We start from the raw sequence: 20,078 nt of genomic DNA on the forward strand, positions 1-20,078 counted from the left end.
ATTCCCACCATTGAGTTCCAGGCACAGTCTCACACGAGTTGTTGGAATATTTGATCTTTTCAGGGTCTTGAAAAACAGAGTCAGTTCTTACTCTAAGAGTTAATGACTTTGTGATCCCTTGTGAAAAGAAGGGTGAAATTCTTCATGTTTCCCTAGTCTTTCGGGGCTAGGATTCGGAAAAGACAAGTGCCCCGAGACAAAGCGCTTCCTTTCCATCTGGGTTGTGCTTGCAGAGAGCTGGCGAGCAGTGTGCACGGGCTGCTGTGAGTTGCCGTGGCTGGAGCATGTCCATTTCTCCACCCTCTCTGCTTCCAGTCCAGCAAGTGCACCTGCTGGTGTCGGGCTCCTTCTCCAGCCCTGGAATAACGTGGGCTGACTGGCTTCCATGGTCTGACTGGGGGTCACTTGTTCTGTTCAGATCAGCCTGGCCCTTGGCTTCCTGGGCTCCCCAGGCTGCTGGCGGCCTGCCTGACACTGCTTCCTTCCTCTGTGCTTCCATCTGCCCTCGTGCTCCATTCTCTTTTCTTCTCTGCCTGACTTCTCACTTGCTGTCTGTCTTGACCCTTCCCTCACCCCCGCTGTTCACATATGCTCTGCTCGCACCTTGTCCCCTATTCCTATTTTAATTTTTAAATAGGTAACGACTGCATATGGTTTTTTAAACTCAGAGCTGAAAAGGAAAGAAAGGAAAAAATAAAAAGCTATATGAAACTGTAATTGAATGTTCTGCTTCTAACTCTGCCCCCTCACCCTCAGCCCCACCCCATGGGGAAATGCTTTTATTAGTTTCTGGTATTTACAGGGTATGATTGAAAACTATAGTGAATGTTTGAATTTTAAAAATGTATTACAGTAGAAGACGCACTGCCATGAATCCCCTTCAAAATACCCCAACACACTTATCCCATCAGTTGTGCCACTTTCTGAAGCAGTTCTGCAAGTCCTCTTTCATGAATGTCTTTTGTTGCACTGTCACGGCTGCTTCATTGTCATGAATCTTTTCAACATGTTTATCTTTTTGATCATTTTGTCTTTGGAGAAGAGACAGAGTTGCAGGATGCCGGATCCAGTGAATAAGATGGATGAGGACACACTGTAGCGTTTTATGTGCCTGTCTTTCCACTAGGTGGTGCTCAGCAGTAGCATGAACTATACTTTTTATCACACCTTCTAAAGACCTCAGGAAAGAGGATTTCCAGAACTGCTTCAGAAAGTGGCAAGAACGATGGGATAAGTGTCTTCAAAGTGAACGAGAGTGTTTTGAGGGGGACGGATAGGAATGTGTGTTTTACTGTGATAATTTAAAAAAATTTTATTAGTACATGTTTACAGTACATAATGATTACATTCATTGTGGGGAGTTACATTAATTGTGGGGAATGAAGATGTGTTACATATACATAATACATCTTAATTCTTTTTTATTCCATTCCCTTCCTGTCCCTTCCCTAACCTCTTCCACCATTTCTCTATCCCTTTCCCTTTTGCAAAAGTTTTCTCTCTGTTTCCTTGTTAGTTTTTATTTTTCTCCTCAATTTGTTTATACTTTGGGTTTCTTATATTTAAGCTTGTGTGTCTAATTTATTTCACTTATTAATATAGCCTTAAGGTACACTCATTTTCCTATAAATGACTGAAGTTTATCCTTTTTATGGCAGAGTAGTACTCCATTATATATAAATACCACATTTTATTTTTCCATTTATCTGGAAAAATGGGCATCAGATGGGCATATAAGCCACTTCCAACATTTTGCTATTATGAGGTGTGCTGCTATAAACATAAATATGCTGTGTCATTGTTATATGTTGTTTTAACTCTTTCGGGAAAATACCCAGAAGGAGAATAGCTAGGTTGAATGGATTACTGTAATAATGTTTTTAATTTAAACATTCACCTTATATTTTGAACCCTTGTACCAACAGAGTTTATGCAAATACCAAAAAAATTCCATTCTCCTCTTTCATGGGTAAAAACTCTGTATTTTTCATTCTTATATTTATATATATATATTTTTAATATATTTTATACTCTGTATTTTTTCCTTTTATTTGTTTACTTAATATAATGTGAGGGTCTCTGAGGTGCTCTTTTCTCTTTTGAAAGCCGCATGTCAATGAAGCTCAGGTCCTGGGCTCACCAGGTGGCTGGCCTGTCTTCCCTGACATACACCCAGGTTCCCTGTCTTTGGTAGATATAAACAAAGCTGCATTGCATATGCACCAGTCCACTCTTTCTCTGTTCCTTTCCTGATGCTTCAGCCCCTCGGGGCAGTGTGGGCATCTGACCACACCTGTGCTGACCTTTCATCTTTGACCAAGCTCTGTATCCTTGCTGTGGCTTCTCCCCTGACTGAATTCACCTCCGTCTTTATCCATCGCCAGATTTTCAGCTTACCCCCACTGCCACTTTGCATTCCTTCCACAACTTTTTTTTTCTTGTAGAGCAAACTGTTTCTGGTTAAGACTAACAGTTCTCCAGAAGTCCAAGGAGTGTCACCGATATGAGTAGTCAACGCAAAACCGTTTCCTGTAGGGCAGGAGCTTTGCTAGTTGTTTTAAATCCTTGCCTGACCCTAACTATTTGTGTGGGACCGTCATTTCACAAAAGAAAACACTCTCTTACCAAGTCTTGGGACCGGACCAAGGTTACCGGTCTGCTAACTAGCAGAGTTGGGACCCTAGTCCAAGTCCACCTGACCTCGGGTGGTCTGTCCTGCCGAGACCCTGGGAAGATTTGTGGCAATTTGGATTAAGTCAAGAAGGGTCAGTGAAAGAAACTCTCTGTAAGCAATCTGTTTGCAGCCCAGCGCGCTCCTGATCTTTTGCATTCTTCTCCAGCTTCTACGAAGATTTCCATTACAATGACACAGCTGGGTACTTCATTATTGGAGGGAGCAGGTACGTGGCAGGCATTGAAGGATTCTTTGGACCCCTGAAGTACTATCGCCTCCGCAACCTGCACCCCACACAGGTGAGCGGGAGATCCGGGCGTGTGTAGGTGAGGGCTGTGCCACCGTGGGGCGCTGAACCCTGCGTCAACAAAAGATTTTTCTAGACCAACCATCAGCCCTGGCACCAAACATAATTAATGTTGAGGCTTCCCCCCAGCCAATGCAATAATGGATTTCTGTTAACGTTTGGTTCATTTAGTACTCATAAAATGGAAACCATTTACTTCCCCTGTTTTAATAACTACTAGCTTAATTATAGAGTAGATTTTTATCAGGCTGTTGCCTATCCAGTGATTAAGCTAATGAAAGGAGAGAATCGTAGTTATTTGGTGAAGCTTCTCTTTTACGCTGTTATTTAAAGTATCAGGCAATGGCGAATTAGAATCTCAGTGCTGTTTGCGGCTCTTGGTGAGAGCTGGACTTGGACTCCTGCTTGGTTCACTGCGGTTGTGCAGAGCAAGAGGGCTTTTTGTGTTCTGAGCTGAGCCTGCAGTGCCTGCTTCACATCCACACCCACCACCCAGGGAACTGCCCTGTGCTCCAGGCCTGCTCCAGTGGTGGGGCGGGGTTGGGGGGCGGAGCTGGAGTCCCACCCCGGACCGCACTGCGCAGCAGTGAAGGGCACCCACCTGTCGCCGAAGGAGGAGTCGGCCCCAACCCCACCCCACGCCCCGTGGAGTTTGTTCTGGAAAATCCAAGAGTCACTAGCCTAAGTTGTAATTACAAAAAATGGGAAACCCTGCCACCCGTGGGTAGAGATCTCTGTGAAAAGGGAAAAAAGGAAATCCATTTATTCTTTCGTGCAGTAAATCCTTACTGAGTACCTACTGCATGCCGGACTCCAGGCTAGGTGCTAAGGTAGGGTAAATTAGAATGATGCTTTAAAAGTTGTTTGAGCTGGACATGGTGGAGCACGCCTGTAATCCCAGCACTTCGGAGGCTGAGGCAGGAGGATCACTGAGAGTTTGAAACCAGCCTGAGCTAGATAGTGAGTTCAGATCAGCCTGAACTACTTAGAGAGACCCTGACTCAAAAACACAAAGCAAAAAATGCAAAAAACAAAAATCAAAACAAAGAAAACCTAAACAAAAACAAACAAAAAAGCAGGGCATGGTATTGCATACCTGTAATCTCAGCACTCAGGAGGGTGAGGCAGGAGGATCACCGTGAGTGAGTTTGAGGCCAGCATGGACTACAGAGTGAGACTCTGCCTCAAAAAACAAACAAACAAACAAACAAACAAAAAGTTGTTTGAAGGCAGTCTGTTCAGTATCACAAACAGTACATATTTACATATTCACACGCACACAGCTGAAAGAAAAAGTTTACTAAGAACACACACATCCCCTTGCTATGCTCAGTGGATTCCATTATTTTGTATTCTACTTTACAAAAACAAAAAAATATCATCCAACCTGCTGGCTACAACCCACTGAAATAATTACATGCCCTTTATTGAGTCCAAGGCTACATTTTGAAACACACTGAGTTAAGATAAATCCCTGACCCTAAGCAGCTCTCTTTCTGATCTTGAGTCAGAAAATCATAAGAATGCAAGGCATGGTGTACTTCCCACGGCATGTGCGTGTTTGTGTGTGTGTGTGTGTGTGTGTGTGTGTCCATGTGCGCACGTGCGTGTGCCCCCACAGGAGGTGGAGGAGTAGGTAGGAAGCATGCGCCAAGGCAGAGGCCGTCCATGTGGCTCCTAGAGGTTGAGTAGGACCCCACCGAGCGGAGGGAAGTGGGAGGAGGGGTCCCAGGCAGCAGGCACAGAGTTCGGCAGGGGCAGAGTTGGCATCGCTGGGTGAGAACTGGAGGTGGAGATCAACTCGATCTTCTAGAAACAGCAACGGCAGGGCGATAGGAGAAGGTGGAGGTCTGGTCTCTGGGAAATCCTGCCATTTTAGAAGCGCTGCAGAGAAAAAGCTGGTACACAAAGAAAGTGGAGGTGGTGTGTCCCTGAATTAACAATAACCTTGCTTTGCAAATCCGAGGCAAACAAACAAGCCACCCGGTGATTCATGGGAGAATGAAGTCAACCCAGACACGAGAGATCGATCGATGGGTATTTGATGACAGTTGTTGTTTATTTGATTTGCTTGCCTTCTTGTAGATCCTTAATCCCTTCCTTGAAAAGCAACTTGCTGAACAAATCGAGTTATATTATGAGCGGTGTGCTGAGGTTCAAGAAATAATATCCGTGTATGTATCCACGGTCCAGCTTGGCGGTGAGCGACAGGAAGCGTGTAAGTATGGGGAGTCTCAGGAACGGTTTGAAGCTCTAATACCAATGGTGTCTTCCTATGAAACTAAAGTGGACCGCGTGTGACTTGGCTCTGATACCAAGGCGGACGAGTGTGACACTGAGGCCTTCACAGGTAGATGTGCATGAAAGTGTACCCTCCACCTGAACTCCCCCAAATCCCACCACCAACTGCCAAAAAGAACTGAAACACGACTTGTAACTCTCGCCATCCCTGTGTTTAAAAAACGAGTGACAAGCCGAGCGTGGTGGCACACGCCTGTAATCCCAGCACTCTGGAGGCTGAGGCAGGAGGATTGTTGTGAGTTCAAGGCCAGTCTGGGCTACACAGTGAGCTCAAGGCCAGCCTGAACTGCATAGTGAGACCCTGTCTCAAAAAGACACACACACAAAAAAAATATGAGTGACAGAGTGTTTTGAGCCTTGTGTGGTGTTATTCCTACCCACAAGGCCAATCTATGAAAATAAAAATGAATTGGAAGATAAATTAATCATAGGAATGTTTCCCCACCAGTGCCCTCTTGTCTTGGGCCATTAATATCTGAATATGACCTTTCAGAACTGTTGAGCAAGGAGTTTGTTGTCCGGGGCCCAGTTTTATTTTTTAAATCCTTGAAATTGGCTCCTGGAAGACCCGAGCAGGAGTGGGTCCCAATAGCCTGCTTGTGTGCAGGCTCATATGTGCTCAGACCTCGTTTTACTGATCCCTGCTGTCAGCTGTTACAAAACACAGGCCCGTCTCGTCTCCCATGTTCCTGCTTGGAGCTGGCACTGACGCATTTCTCTGCGCTCCAGATCTTGTTTGGTATGGTGGCACTAGAGCCAGTTGCATATGTTCCTTCTGGAAGAGAAATTCCTGTGAGGTCTTTGCCATCAGCCAGAGCGAATGGAGTATTTCAGTCCTGCTTGCGTATCTCCCCATCTCCAGAGCTGTAGCAAATGTACGTGTCGCGATCCTGTCCCACCCGGCTCACACAGGAACCAGAGGTGGTGACAGATGAATGCAAAGGGCAGCAGCTCTGCAGTGTCACTCAAGGGCAGGCTGTCCTGCCCCTCTGCCACTGCTCTTAGCACTGAATCATCTAGAGTATACGATGGTGTCACCAGGGCAACATATGTAAGAATAGTAATATCCTGAGCAGGAGAGAAGCTGATCGTAACTTACGTAGTATCAGGAGAGACGCCCTAAGTTGGAAGGCCACCCTTGCCTGCCGATCTGCTTGGTGGCCTTAGGGATTTTTCTGATGTCTTTGATTCCCTCACCTCCCTCTCCTCCCTGGGGTTCCTTGGGCTTTGCTCCTCCACGCACATGCCAACCAAGTGACCTAGATCTCAGTCTCCCAGGGACCAGCCGGAGGCCAGCTGCTCGCTTCCCCAGAATTAGTCAACAGCCGTGCAGGACTCTGGCCTGGTGCCCCTGGACTCAGCTCTGAATGATGACCTCGAGCCAAGACAGGCTGATTTCAGATTCCTGAAGGACCCAGCTGACCTCTAATGATGTTAGGTCTGACCTGTCGTCTCCGGTGCCTTGTGTGAAGAAGGAGTTTTCCTCTCCTAAGGGTGCGATGTCTTGTGCTTCTGTGTAGGTGAGCCCCGCAACTCCTACCTGGACCTCAGGCGCAGGTATGGGAGACCCTTGACGTGCAGAGCCTTCCCCTGGGAGAAGGGGCTGAAAGACAAGCACCCCACCTTGCTCCAGGCCTTGCTGGAGATGGATTTGCTGACCGGTAATTGAGCCTTTGCATTGGGGGTGGGTGCTGGTTCGAAGGGGTCCCTGCTTCCCTCTGTCTCACTCACCCTCCTGGCTGATTTATGCCTCAACGTTATTTTTAACCCCAGTGTTCTAGCTTCATTTCAGATTTAAATTCTGCCCTTATGTGTCCACAACGCTCATTATATCTGTGCACATTTCCCACGCTAAATACAAAACCTTAAATTTAGGAATTGCCCGAGCGATTCTTTATCTAAAACCAAGGCCACAAATGGACAGTGCTCAGCGGAGGTGATCCCAGAAGGCAGTTGGTTTGCATAAGATCTTGTTGTGTATTTTTAAAGAATTTAATTACCTTGAAAATGTTTTGAAAAATCCAAGGACCTGGGCCTCTATTCCTATGGCAGGGAGCCTGGAGGTGAGGTGTGGGTCCGGGCATGCGCTCTCCATCATAGTCCCTCTTCCTGTTTTTCACCTCCTGCCTCCTACCTTCATGGATCTGACCTGTTTGGGCCCTTAAACATTTGAAGTTGAGAATCCTGGTTTGTATATATTTTTTTCACAGTGCTAGAGATCAACCCCAGGGCTTCCACTGTGCTACATCCCCAGGCTGAGACTCCCGATTTGACATTCACTGGAAACATCATCTCAGGAATTTGTGTGTCCTTCCCATGTGCTGCCAGCTTCTCTTTGGACTCACTGCAGTTTGGGTTTGCTTAATGAATTAAGTGTGCACTGCCTAGCCACAGGGATCTTGAAACCATTCCCGTTAGGAAGAGCACAGGAGGCCAAAGACAATGAGTAGGGGAAGCAGCGGGCGGGGTGCGTGCTCGCCGGCCTCGTGGTCAGGGGCCACCTGCAGGTTCCTGGGCACAGCTCCAGCTCCTGGAGTGCAGGTGATGTGGAAGCCGACTTGCTAGGAAAGGCAGCGCCCAGTGGCACAGACTGATTTTCTTTGCAGAGAGTGACGCCCCCTGCTGTGGAGGAACACAAGCCACAGGAGCTATTGCGTCTTTTCACTCTTTCAAAACTTGCTGAGCCACGACTCCGTTCCTTGGCAGGACCCCAGAGATAAGAGAGCTGGCACAGGGTCCCTGCCCTTGAGGGACAGACTTGAAAGCAGAGACAAGTTGTAGTGCATTTTAATAAAAGCTCTGAAAGTGGAGGCGCAAAGAAAGGCGTAGTCAGTTCTGCCTGGAGGAGGTGATGTCGGGGCTGGTTCTTGAAGGCTGGTAGTGGGTGGGCGGGTGTTGGAGGCTGGGTGGAGGTGTAGAGGTGAATGTAGGACAGGCTGCTTCGTGGTGCAGAAGCGTTACAGAGGCCGGAGAGGGCCAGCAGCTCAGAGACTCTCGTCTGTGTCTTGGAGGAGGCCTTCGGGGGGCCTTTGGGGGTTTTAGGCAGGGGCAGAGGTGTGGTCTGGTGGCTGGCGTGGGGGAAGGAGAGATGTGCTAGAGGGCAGTGGATCCTTAGTGGGAGTGAGTTGCCATGGTACCCAGAAGAAGCAATGCAGGTTGGAGTGGGCCAGTGACAGAGACAGAGCGAAGAGAGTGGTTCTGAATGACCCATGACTGCTGGGATGTGGGCCCCTTGTGGGGCTGGGAGGCCATGTCGATCATATCCTGTGACATTGTGGCTCTTGAGCCATGTGGCCAGGTTCCAAGACTAATTAGCACTCACTGTGTGCTCTGGGGAACATGACTTCATTTCTCTGACCCTTGGTTTCATCATCTGCAGAATGGGCAGATTCCTGTCTCTTGGTGTCAGATTCAGAGTCAGTGTGGGGGATGGAATAGTTACTGCAGCCCCAACCCTGGGGGAGCCCATCGAAAGCAGCCGGGGGATTCTGTGGTTGGGGTTCCCCTGTGCACAGGAGGACATTTAGCTGCCTTCCTGGGCTCTACCCACTGGACGTGAGGTGTCCCCCCCTTACCGTACCCTGCATTGTCCCTGACACGGCCAAATCTAGCCATGCCCAGGGAGCCCAGATGTCCCTTTGCTGGGAACCTGCTGTCCATGTCATCGTTCTGATTACCGGCCAGAGGTAATTTGAGGTAATTCAGGGCAGAGCTGCCTCCAAGACAGATCCACAGGAGAGGGAGATGCAAACTAAGTGCTGAGAAGTTTATGCTAACGGGCTTCGACCACACCCACCTCCAGATAGTTTCTGAGATCTGATCATATTTAAATATAGTCTCGCTGGTTGGGAGCAGGAGTGAATCATTTGCACGATCCATTCTTTTTTAAGAAAATACTCTCAATAAGAATGTTTTCATGTTATTTTTGTAGCTCAAAGTTTTGCTTATAAGAATGTAGGGCTATTTTATTCTCCAAGGAGGCCCGGCGATAGAATCTAATTAAAAACTAAATCATGAGCACTCCAGGCTGAAGACTTCCCAGACCTCAAGTGCCGCAGAATCATTTGGTGTCTGCGAGTCCCAGCAACCTTGGTTAGGCGTGGAGGCCCCCATCGGTGGGGTGGGTGGGTCCTGAAGCCAGGTGTGCTGATTTAGGACCCACTGTTTATACCAGACCTGCAAACTGGGTGCTTCTGGAGCCAAATTGGAACAGCAGGAACGGGCATATCCCGAGGGTCTCCTCTGCCACTGTGGCCTCTGCCGCCAGGCGCATATAGCCACCTGCTTGCCTCTGCTTTAACAGAAAAGGAGTGAGCGAGGGTGGGTGGATCTCCAGAACCAACCCCCAGGCCCCGTTCTGCCTGTTTTTCTAGGTTACATGGGAGAGACCAGGGAGCCTCCTGCAGAGAGAGGGCATACACTCCTTCAGATTCATCTCCCTGCCTGGCATGGTGCCCTTGCTTGGGGCCACAATAGCATCTTCCAGCTAACCCAGGAGAGGGATTGGTGTCATATGCTGTACCCAGCTTTCTAACAAGGATGATAAATGTGCAAAAAATTTGATTTTGCAAATTGAGGTTAAAAGAGATGTTTACTTTTTTAACATGTCCTTACTCAGGTCTATAAAAAGAAGAGTACTGAGACTGGTCTGACTCGATCTGTTCCCTCTCTCTCGAATTCCCTTCCTTCCAAGGTCACACTGCCTTTAGGGTCTTGCTTATCCTAGCCCACTCTGAACAACTCTAGTTTACAGGAATTGGGTTTGAATTGTGTTTTTTTCTGTTGTCCTGACCTGTCCTGTTCTGCAGGTTAACAGAGCTTACTGGAACACCCTTTTGTCTTTTTTCCTTGTTTGTTTTTTGTCTGTTTTGAGACAGGGTTTCACTACACAGTTCAGGCTGGCTTGAATTCACTTTGTAGTCCAGGCTGGCCTCGAACTCACAGTGATCCTTCTGCCTCAGCCTGCCGAATGCTGGCACTGCAGACATGCGCCACCATCCGGGACCTGGAACACCCTTTTGTGATAGTCGGAGTGTGGTTTGTCCCCCAAGGGTTTGTGTATTGGACAATTGGTAGCTAGTGTGGGGAGTGGGGGGGGTGAAGGAGGCTTTAAGAAGTGGGAGCTGGTGGGAGGAGACACTGGCCTAAGAAAGAATTCAGGTTATTTCTGTGGGATCCTGAGCTCTGGAGAGACCGAGTTGTTATAAGAGTCAGCCCAACACTCCCCTCCACCCCCACTCGCTCTCCTGGCCCAGTCTGATGATGTGATCTCTTTCTTGAATGTGCTCTCAACACAAGGCCCTCACCAAGGCCAAGCTGATGCCAGCACCGTACCCTTGAATCTCTGGAACTGTGAGCCAAACCAAACCTCTCTGTCCTGTGAAGTTAACGTGCCTTGGGGGTTTTGTTACAGTAATGCGAAACACAAGATGAGGTGTTCCTCCTACTGCAACTTTCCTATCTGAGATAAGTGAGGAGAGAGGACCTAGGTGTGAGACGTTCAGTGTTTGGAACTCTTTACTGTGGGAACTGAACAGATGCAGTACTAGAGATGAGGTCTTTAACTTAGTAGTGTGTTCTTAAATCGCTCACATGTCGTTCATTCATTCATTCATTAAATGGGTATTGACTGAAAGCACCCCCCCACCTAATGAGGCAGGATAGAGCAAAATGAACAAAGGCTGTGTTTTGAATAAGAGTCATCCAGGCCAAGCACAAAGAAACACATTGGCCTCGTTAGTTCCTGTTAGAGAGTTAATTTGTGGGGTAATTTTTCCTGGATTTTGTGATAGCTATAGTGATAGGAGAAGATGCCCTGCCCACCATGAGATCTGATGGGTCGTTGCTCTGGTCCAAGCCAATCCCACACTTCCACGGAGCTCTGCAGAGGGGAGGGGAGCTTCAGGTTCATTACTAAATGGGGGGTGCAAAAGAGCCGCCACATCCTCGTGTCGTGGGGTCAGTCGTGACCATTACCTTCCATTTGTTCCCAGAATGACAATATCTTAAGGCAGGAGACACTCGCCACACATGTACATCTGTCCTCTGTCATTTTATATTGTTTAATTTTTAATTGCAGCAAAATACACATAAAGTAAAATTTCCCATCTTACCCATTTTAACTATGTAGTTCAGCAGCGTTAAGTACATTTGCATCTCTGTGCAACAGACCTCCAGGACTATCGGCATCTTGAAAAACTAAAATTCTGTACACCTGTCAGAAGTCCCAATTTGCCCTGCCTCCCAAACCCCAAAAGCTGCCATCTTGTTCAGGGGGAACTACTTTGCAGACCTCATAACGTGGGGTCGTCCGGTTTTCTCTTCTTGTGAATGGCAAGTTTTGTTTAGAAGAGTCTTCGCCATGGTATAGCGTGTGTCAGAATCCCCTTTTTAATCTGGCACGATGTTTCATTGCTTATTTTGTTTACATGTTAATCCATTCGCGGCACATGGGCGCCTTGGCTATTGTGAATAACACTGCTGTGAACATAGCAAGGATCTTCAAAGACATTTGCTCTCAGTCCTGCTGGACACATATGCAGAAGCAGAATTGCTGGGTCGTCCGGTAATTCTAGGTTTAATTGTTTGGAGGAACCTCCATTCAGTTTCCATAGCAGCCGCACCACTTTCTGTTGTCACCAACAGTGCACCAGGGTTCCTATTTCTCCACGTTCTCATCAACGTTTGTTATTTCCTGTTTTTTTTTTAAATAGTAGCCATCTTCATAGGCATGAGGGGAAGTTTATTTAGTGAGCAGTTTATACACTGGGGAAGAGTCTTTTTTCCTAGGGATTAAGAATGCATTACTCTTACGGAGTGGCATAATGTCTAGGAAAGAGCCTCCCAGACAGAAAGGCACCGTGTGGACAGGATCTGCCTTGCCTTAGCCCTGTGGGGTCCCGTGTGTATCGCTGTCACTCTGCTGCAAGCAGAAGTGTCTAGCTTGTCTCCAAGCGCCCACAGCACCTGCAAGAGTGCTGGGCATGCGTCATCAGATGCTTGGTGAATCAATCCTTCATCCATGTGGCCCCACGCTGCACCTCTGCCTGTGCTCTTCAAACACCACCCTGCCCCTACCTCACTCCTCTGCCCCTGGCCAGCGAGGCATGTCCTGACCCAGGGCTCCTTCTCCCATGCCTTCTTGCCGTTTTGTAGGAATCCCCCTTCCCATGACATCTTCCCATGTGACATCTTCCCATGTCCTGAAGGTCGATTTGTCCTGCCGCTTCCACGCCAGTGCTTAGAGTCCTCAGAGACACAAAGAGTCCCTAGGTTGTGCTGATGGCCCTCATCTTGATGACTATAGAGCAACTGAACACTCTCCAAATGAATAAGGACCTCACGGTGCATACTGTACTCCAACCGTCTTTGTCAGGTCAATGAATCACTGAAGGAATGAGGGAGGTGACTGCCAGGGGACACAGGTTCAAGGTCTGCACTAACCAAGCCGTGGCTCCCATCCAGACTCTTAGAGTATGCTGGGTTTGTTCTCCGTTCCTGTACATTTTTCCCCTTTCTTCCACTCCTCCTGAGCGTATGCCCTTTTGGGAGAGGGCTGTGCTAACTCTGTCAATGCAGTTGTTCCCCAGGTCCAGCAGCACCCTGTTTGCTAGCTCTCTGCTGCCTATGAAAGCAGCCCAGGTCTGAGCACACCCACTTACAAGCAAATTCCAGCAACATAGCACTCTTGGTTCTCGCTTTCGTGTTATGTGTAACCTGGTGGCTGAGACAGAGGTGGCCAGGTGGAAAGCAGCTCCAAGAGACATGCGAACTCAATCCAAGATCCAGGTTTTGGGTGCTCCCAGCACTGTGCTAGGCCCTGGGGCCAGTGCAGTGAAAAGCTGGAGCAGCCCACACACAGCTCATGCCAACCGCCCCGGGGTGGATGGGGAGGCTTGTTACGTACTGACAGTTGATGCTAACCTGGCACAGAGTGCAGCCCTTCCCGCGCTGCTCTCACTCTGATGTACAGTGAGCCGCGTCCCTCACCTCCCGGAGTCGGCAAGCCTTTGAATTAAAGATGGCAGCGCTCCTCTATGCTGGCTGCGGGGCCGACAGATGCATCCCCAGACCCTCCCTGCCCATGGCATCCCAGAGCCAGCGCTCTGCATCCTGATCGCCTTATGTGGCCTGGGAATCCTCCCGTGCTGCTGAGTCCCTGTCCGGGCTCGGGGGTGGCATCCAGCAGGAGACCCCAGGTCAGAACTCCACGTACGGAATCCGGGTGGGTCAGCATCTGGGATGTTTCCCGGAAGCTTCCAGCTCTCTAGGAAAACGACTCTTGTCTAGGCATAGAAATTGCCCTATTAGCATTTGGCTTTTTCCTAATGCTAGTCCAGTAGTGTTTCAGTGTGCACATTTTTCATTATTTAAGCGTTGTTCAGGCTGTTTCTTTCTTTTGCTCTTCTGTCACACCTTCCTTGTCAAAATGGAACTGTTTGAACTCAGAAACCCTTTGAATGGGGTTCTGGCTTTCAGGAGAGTGAGGAGGCCATGGTGGGAATGGGCTGGAGAGAGGCTGCGGGAATGGCAGTGGCGGAGCAGGCTCAAGGCCAGGGGCTGGGGACGGCAGGGAGCAGGGGAGAAGAACACAAAGGCTCCAGGGTTCTGAGCAGGGGACACGGAGCCCGGGAGGGACAGGTGAGCCAGCCAGGTGAGCGGGCCAGCATGCCCCGCCCCTCAGGACAGACACAGCTCCAGACGGGAATTGTTCGCTCCCTTCTCTCCCTTTCTCCTGCACTGCTGAGCCCTGGGAGCTGGTGCCTGTGGCCACAGGAGGTCCAGGATCTGTCAGGAAATGGTTCCCTGGGAGGAAGCCAAGATGCAGTCTCAGCTCGCCTCCCAGCCCGCCTCCCAGCCCTGCCTCCTGGAGCACAGGGCATAGGGAAAGGGGTGTACGTCCAAGGCCTGCTGGTGGCACTAGTAAAACCCTACTTTGTTTTCCATTTTATTTTTTTGCCCGTAATTGCAGTGTTTATTTGGAAGCCCTAAAATGCAGAGCAAGGACATCATAGAAGTACAGTTGTGCTACAGAATAACACCTGGACACTGTTTCCTTTTAAGACTGATCTTTCACTGTTGTTCATTGAAGAACCATCATCTTTATTATTATTTCTTTAAAGCATACATTTTTGTTTTGTTTTGTTTTTTTATTTTAATGCACAGAAGCATGAATAAGAAAACAAAGAATGGGCTATGATTTTCCCATCCAGAAAATAATAGGCTCGCAAGGAGAGAAAGGGACAGAGACAGAAAGACAGAGATAGAGAGATAGAGACAGAGAGAAGGAAGTAAAGAGGGAATGAAGGCCGGAAGGAAGGAAGAGAAGTGAGAGAAATGATGAATATAAAGCCAAAAATGTACACAATACCAATAGGTGCAAATAATTTACTTTTAAGAGGGATGTAAGCCAGCTCCTTAAGCTTTGGGAATCCCTGGGGCTTCCAGGAGCAGAATGCAAATGAGGAATGTGCTGTGGTTTTTAAACCAGTCAGGTTGGTGAAGAACAGTCCTTTTAATGGTTAAATGCCGTTTTCTCCTTTTACTTTTTCTTCCTTCTTTCAAACTTCTGCTTTGGATGCGTTATTCCCTTCACAAACTGGAAACTGAATATGACATTCCTGTTGATAGCTGTGTCCCTGTCACAAGGAGCAAGGCGCCTTTGTCCTTCCAATCAGACCCTGGCTGCAGCTCCGGGGCCTCTGGCAAAGCGCTGCTTTCACCCATCGTGCCTCTGGCCTCTTCTAACGATGAGCACACAAAAGGTGACCTTATGGCATTATTGCAGAGAAGGGAAAAAAGAGCAAAATAAACAATGCTGTGCTGCTTGGAAAATAGCAGAGGTTAATTAAAGGTGGTTGTGGCTTTTGTTCCTTAGCTCCTGGTACAGAAAGAAAGAAAATCGGGTACAGGTCTTCTCTGTTGTTTGTTTCTTCATTACACCATGAATTTCCATAAACAAGGAATGTTTTTAGCTACAGATCAACTAGAAAAAAAAATGCATATGTTAAACCAGATGGGTGAAATTAACAGTTGCATTAAACTGGCTTTAAAATCACCACTTTTACAATATCACTAAAAATATCACGGCTTTGATTTTAGGCAACTGTTGGAATTCAGACGTTAACAAATGGACAAAATAAGCAACTTCACCTTCAAGTTTGTTATTTTTCATTAAATTCACTAGGGCAGAAAATTGTTTAGATTTTTGCAGAGAAAATTCTGAGTGATAATACTATGGAGAAGTTCTGGATTTTAATGTATAAGAGAAATAAGGAAGCCCTTAGCTCCTGCCCATGTTCCACTTTGCAGAGTTTTCAGTGCTAAGGGTTTAAGCTTGGCGAAGGGTTCTCATTTTGTTGTTCGTTCTCCAGCAATCCCAGCTACCTGGACTCTCCTGCTAATAGTTTCTGGGGCTTTGTGCCAGGGGTCAGCAGGGCAAGTGTTACGTTTGGATCTCCATTTGGTTTGGAATCTTTTTCTCCTCTGGGGCCACAAAGTTCAAGCCCATGTGTACTCAGGTGAAACCCATCATCTTAGGCATTTGGCAGAGCAGTTGAGGCAGGGATGAATCATTAACAAAATGTTAATGGTGCGGTGCTGGGGGTGTGCACAGAGAGGGTTCTGAAAAGAACACATATTTAAAAGTAAGTATATGAATAAGAAGTTATGCGGGGGGCTGGAGATTTAACTCAGTGGCACAGCACCTGCCTGGCAGGCACGACATCGTGAGTTCGATTCCCGGCACTGGAAAATACAAAAAAAAAAAAAAAACAAAAAAGTTATGAGGAAGTTATGTCGCAGCCCTGTCTGGGGGCTACTGTACTTATGGAGGCCAGTAGAGAAGGTACTTATGTGGCTAGTGGTTGAGCAGGGTGGAATACTTCTTCAACTATACAAAGGAAAATCCACAATGAGACCCCAGACTTCTGGTAGAAAAGGATGTTATCCATCCCAACAGGAAAACAGCAGAAGTATCCAGGATGTCCACTGCCATGCTTTTGGTTATAGCCAAATCATCAGAAGCCACTCAAGAGGCTAAAAATAGAGAGCTAGTTTGGAAAATGGTGGCAGCTATAAAATGAAGTGCTCTGTATTCCAGGGTTCTATATCTGTGGCTTCAACCTAGTATAGATCAGAAATACTTGGGGAAGTGAATGGGGGATGTAGCTCAGTGGTAGAGCCCTTGCCTGGCATGCACAATGCCCTGGGTTCAATCTGTAGCACCACCAAAAGAAAAAAATTGCATCTGGAATGAACATGTGCAGACACTTTTTCTTGTCGTTAGTCCCTAAAAGTACAGTGTAACATCGATTTACATAGCATTTACATTGCATTAGATATAATAATCATACTGTGACTTAAAGTACATGGATGGATGTGCACACTTTATATGTAAATACAGTGCTGAGTTATATATGAGACTTGGGTTTTCAAGGAATTTAGTATCTGGAAGGGGTCTGAGGAGCAATCATCCATGGAAAGCAAGCAACAACTTACTATTAAAACATTAGAAAGAATGAACTTCTGATGGCTACAGAAAGTTATTCATAATAGATAATTTTAAAAAGCAAGTTGAGAGTTAGAATCTCCAGTAGCAGAATATACCACTTTTGGAAAGAAAATGTTTATGCATATATGTAAATAGATGTGTATATGAATTCTTGTGTATGCAAAGGAGAAGTCTGAAAGCTTATATAGCAAGCCTTTAACAGCTTCTAGCTTCACTGTTAACTGAAGGGGGTGGGGGAGAGAGGGGCTTGTTTTTATTCTACACAAATCTGCATTGTTTGATTTCTCTTACAACAAACAGCTAATTCTTTAGGGAGCTGAAAAGAAAATAGAGGGAAAAAAAGAGCTGCTCCATTTGTTCAGTAAGGTAATTTTTTTCACTCTCCACTGTGCTGGGTGCTTGGGATCAAAGGAACCAAAGCAGAAGCAGCTGGTGGGGGAGGAGCCGCACAGCGCAGGGCCCTGCAGTGCAGTTCAGTGCAGTGCAGTGCAGTGCAGTGCCCCGCTCAGGGACAGCGCTCAGGGACGGCCCGCGCACCTGGCTTCCCACGGGGAGCAGCTCCAGCTCATCAACGCTTTCTCAGCTTTCAGAGTTTTCATCCCTGAATCTTTCTGATCTTAACCTTTGTTTTTAGCAGGAACCTCTGCAAAGGAATTGCTCTTGGATAAACCTAATTGCAGTCTTTCCCTTCACAGCTCTCCTTTGCATACCCCTTGGTGGGGTGCTGAATAGAGAAGTCTGGCTCCCTCCTGAAAGTTTCTTTTTTAATAACATTTTTATTTTGGGTAGAAGGAAGAAAATGAAAACATTGGCTGTAACAGTTGCTAGGCAGGTGAAATTTTAGTCTTAAACTGACATTTACCTTGACATTCAAGTTGACATTATTTACATACAACTTAAGTCGTCAGTTACATGTAAATAACATCTGTTCTATCCTGTAGGATCTGTTATAACATGGCACCTGGGATAGGGCCTTGCATATTGTAAAGACTAAACATTTGTTGGCTAAATTAGTAAATGAGAGAGATGAATAATGAGTATAGACTTTAGAAGACTAACAGTTACATTATAGGTCCATCAAGCTTGATCATTTGGACTTAGTGTGGATGAGTTTATAGACGCAGGGCAGAATCATGTCAAAGGAGGCATCATGTGGCTTAAAGCGGCTGGGTGACAAGTCTCTCTCCACATGTAAAGGCAGCAGACTGAATGTGAACTCTGGCTTTGGTGACCTGCGAAGTGAACTTCAAAGGTTAGCCCAGCCCCTTGCCAGCTTTTATAACTTTTCCACAATTTATTTTGCTTCTTCAGGTCTCAGTCCCCTTCTGTGAAAAGTGAATTGACTAATAACAGCACTGACCTCGTAAGACCTCTCAGATCAAACGACATACTTGGCATAAGATACTTAACCCTGTATTTGGCATGTTGTAAGACCTGGATAAATGCAGACCCTTTTTAAAAAACAAACAAGCAAACTGTATTTTGATACCTATAAGAAAAACTAGACATGGAAGATGATGAGGAAGCATCTCAAAATAAGATTCTTTTGCCCAACTTTTTAGAGCAGCACCTAAGAACTATTTCTGGGATAAAGCACATCCTTTTTCAGTCTTCGAGAGAAAAAGTCTCTCCGGAAGTTTCAGTGGTCCTGATTGGGTGGTGAATTACACTGAGTAAATTACTCTCTTGAGGACTCTCAGCTATGTGAGGCACATCCTCTTTTCCCAGGATACTAGACTGTCACTTAGTGAAAAGAAAAAGCTATTTACAGAATGACACATGGCATCCCCAAAGGGTTTAATTTACCTCCCTGGAAGGTGGTGTATTTCAAGGTACTGCAAGACCAACTATATCAATAACTCAGGTGATTTAATTGGCTTCCCCTCTTCTTTCTCAAGCCACGTCGATCTCATGGTAATTAATTTTTTGTGCGGTGAATTGTGTTATTTACAGTGTCAAGAAGCCAAAATGAATCTGTATTAGAAATCGGTAGGAGGATATTTGAGAAGGCTGTAAAGAGACTCTCCAGTGTAGATGGTCTTCACCAAATCAGCTCTGTCGTCCCCTTCCTGATGGATTCCAGCTGCTGTGGATACCATAAGGCATCCTACTACCTCGCAGTCTTCTATGAAACTGGATTAAATGTACCTCGGGATCCGCTGCAGGTGGAGTATTGCATGGGTTCTGGAAGCATCAGTCACCCATGCAAATTATGCCCCTGCTAGGAAGGACACGTTGCCACTCCTTGGGGTTCTTTAAAAATCTTTATACTCAAGATAATATCCTGGGGCTGTGTGAATACAGGATACCCTGTTTTCAGCATATTCCTCATCCATTTCTGCACACAGCCTCAGGATATGGTTGGGACACCATCTAAGGGACAGTTTGGGCAGCGTTTCCGACACTCTCAGTCCTTGGACAACAGGGTCTTTTCCATGATTGGCATGACTATGACTGAGAGACCATTATATCATATTACTTTTTGCTAAGAGAAGCATTTGGACCTCTAAGCAAAGTATTGTCACATCCAGCCTTCTGCCATCAAAATAAACACTGTAACAGACAGTTTCCTTTTTTGGTTTTGAATCCAGATTGATTATGCAACTTGCCTAACATTTAGAGCCACATTTTCCTAAGTGCATTAGTCAGGGTTCTCCAGAGAAACAGAACCAATGGGATTATACGTCTAGGAAGAGAGTTATTATGAAGAATTGGCTCATGCAGTTATGGAGGCTGAGAAGTCTCCTGATGGATCATCTGTCTGTAAGTGGGAGGCCAGGAAAGCCAGGGTAGTGTTTCTAGAACAGGCCCGGAGGCCAGAGGACCAAGGGAGCTGATGCTATGAATTCTAGTCCAAGGGCAGGAAAAGACTAATGTCCTACTCAGGCAGGCGAGCAAGGAAAAAAAGGACAAATTTCTCCTTCACTGGTTCTGTTTAGGATCACAAGGGATGGGTGACACCTAGCACATTGGGAAGGGCCATCTGTCTCACTCAGGCCAACAGTTTCAATGCTAATTTCATCAAGAGACACCTTCCAGAGATGTCAAGAAATGATGCTTACGCTAAACACCCAAAGGCCCGTTGTAGTTGACACACAAAATTAGCCATCACAAGAACTATTCCCAAGCAGTCTCTGATCATTTTTAGTTTTCAGATCTCTGCTTTGGGGGAACTCGTACTGTTTAAACCTACCCAGGTGGCGCCATGTTCCTTTCCAGCCATTCATTTGTGACGTTTCTGATTTATAGATGCTCCTGATTCATGGCGTGTTTTCCTCAATTTC

General features: G+C 46.7%; 1 protein-coding gene across 2 annotated transcripts in view; it reads left to right on the plus strand.

Annotated features, from left to right (window-relative positions):
• Positions 1 to 20,078, plus strand: part of Sel1l3 (sel-1 suppressor of lin-12-like 3 (C. elegans)) — an 89,261-nt gene that overhangs the window by 24,387 nt on the left and 44,796 nt on the right. For both annotated transcript variants that reach the window (XM_005392032.2, XM_013518080.1), the window contains exons 6-9: positions 2,841 to 2,973; positions 5,067 to 5,199; positions 6,803 to 6,943; positions 18,748 to 18,959. In XM_005392032.2, the coding sequence (XP_005392089.1) occupies positions 2,841 to 2,973; positions 5,067 to 5,199; positions 6,803 to 6,943; positions 18,748 to 18,959 (619 nt within the window). The remainder of the gene's footprint in view (positions 1 to 2,840; positions 2,974 to 5,066; positions 5,200 to 6,802; positions 6,944 to 18,747; positions 18,960 to 20,078) is intronic.

This window comes from Chinchilla lanigera, unplaced genomic scaffold, assembly GCF_000276665.1.
Source record: "Chinchilla lanigera isolate Chin_1 unplaced genomic scaffold, ChiLan1.0 scaffold00042, whole genome shotgun sequence".
NCBI lineage: Eukaryota > Metazoa > Chordata > Mammalia > Rodentia > Chinchillidae > Chinchilla > Chinchilla lanigera.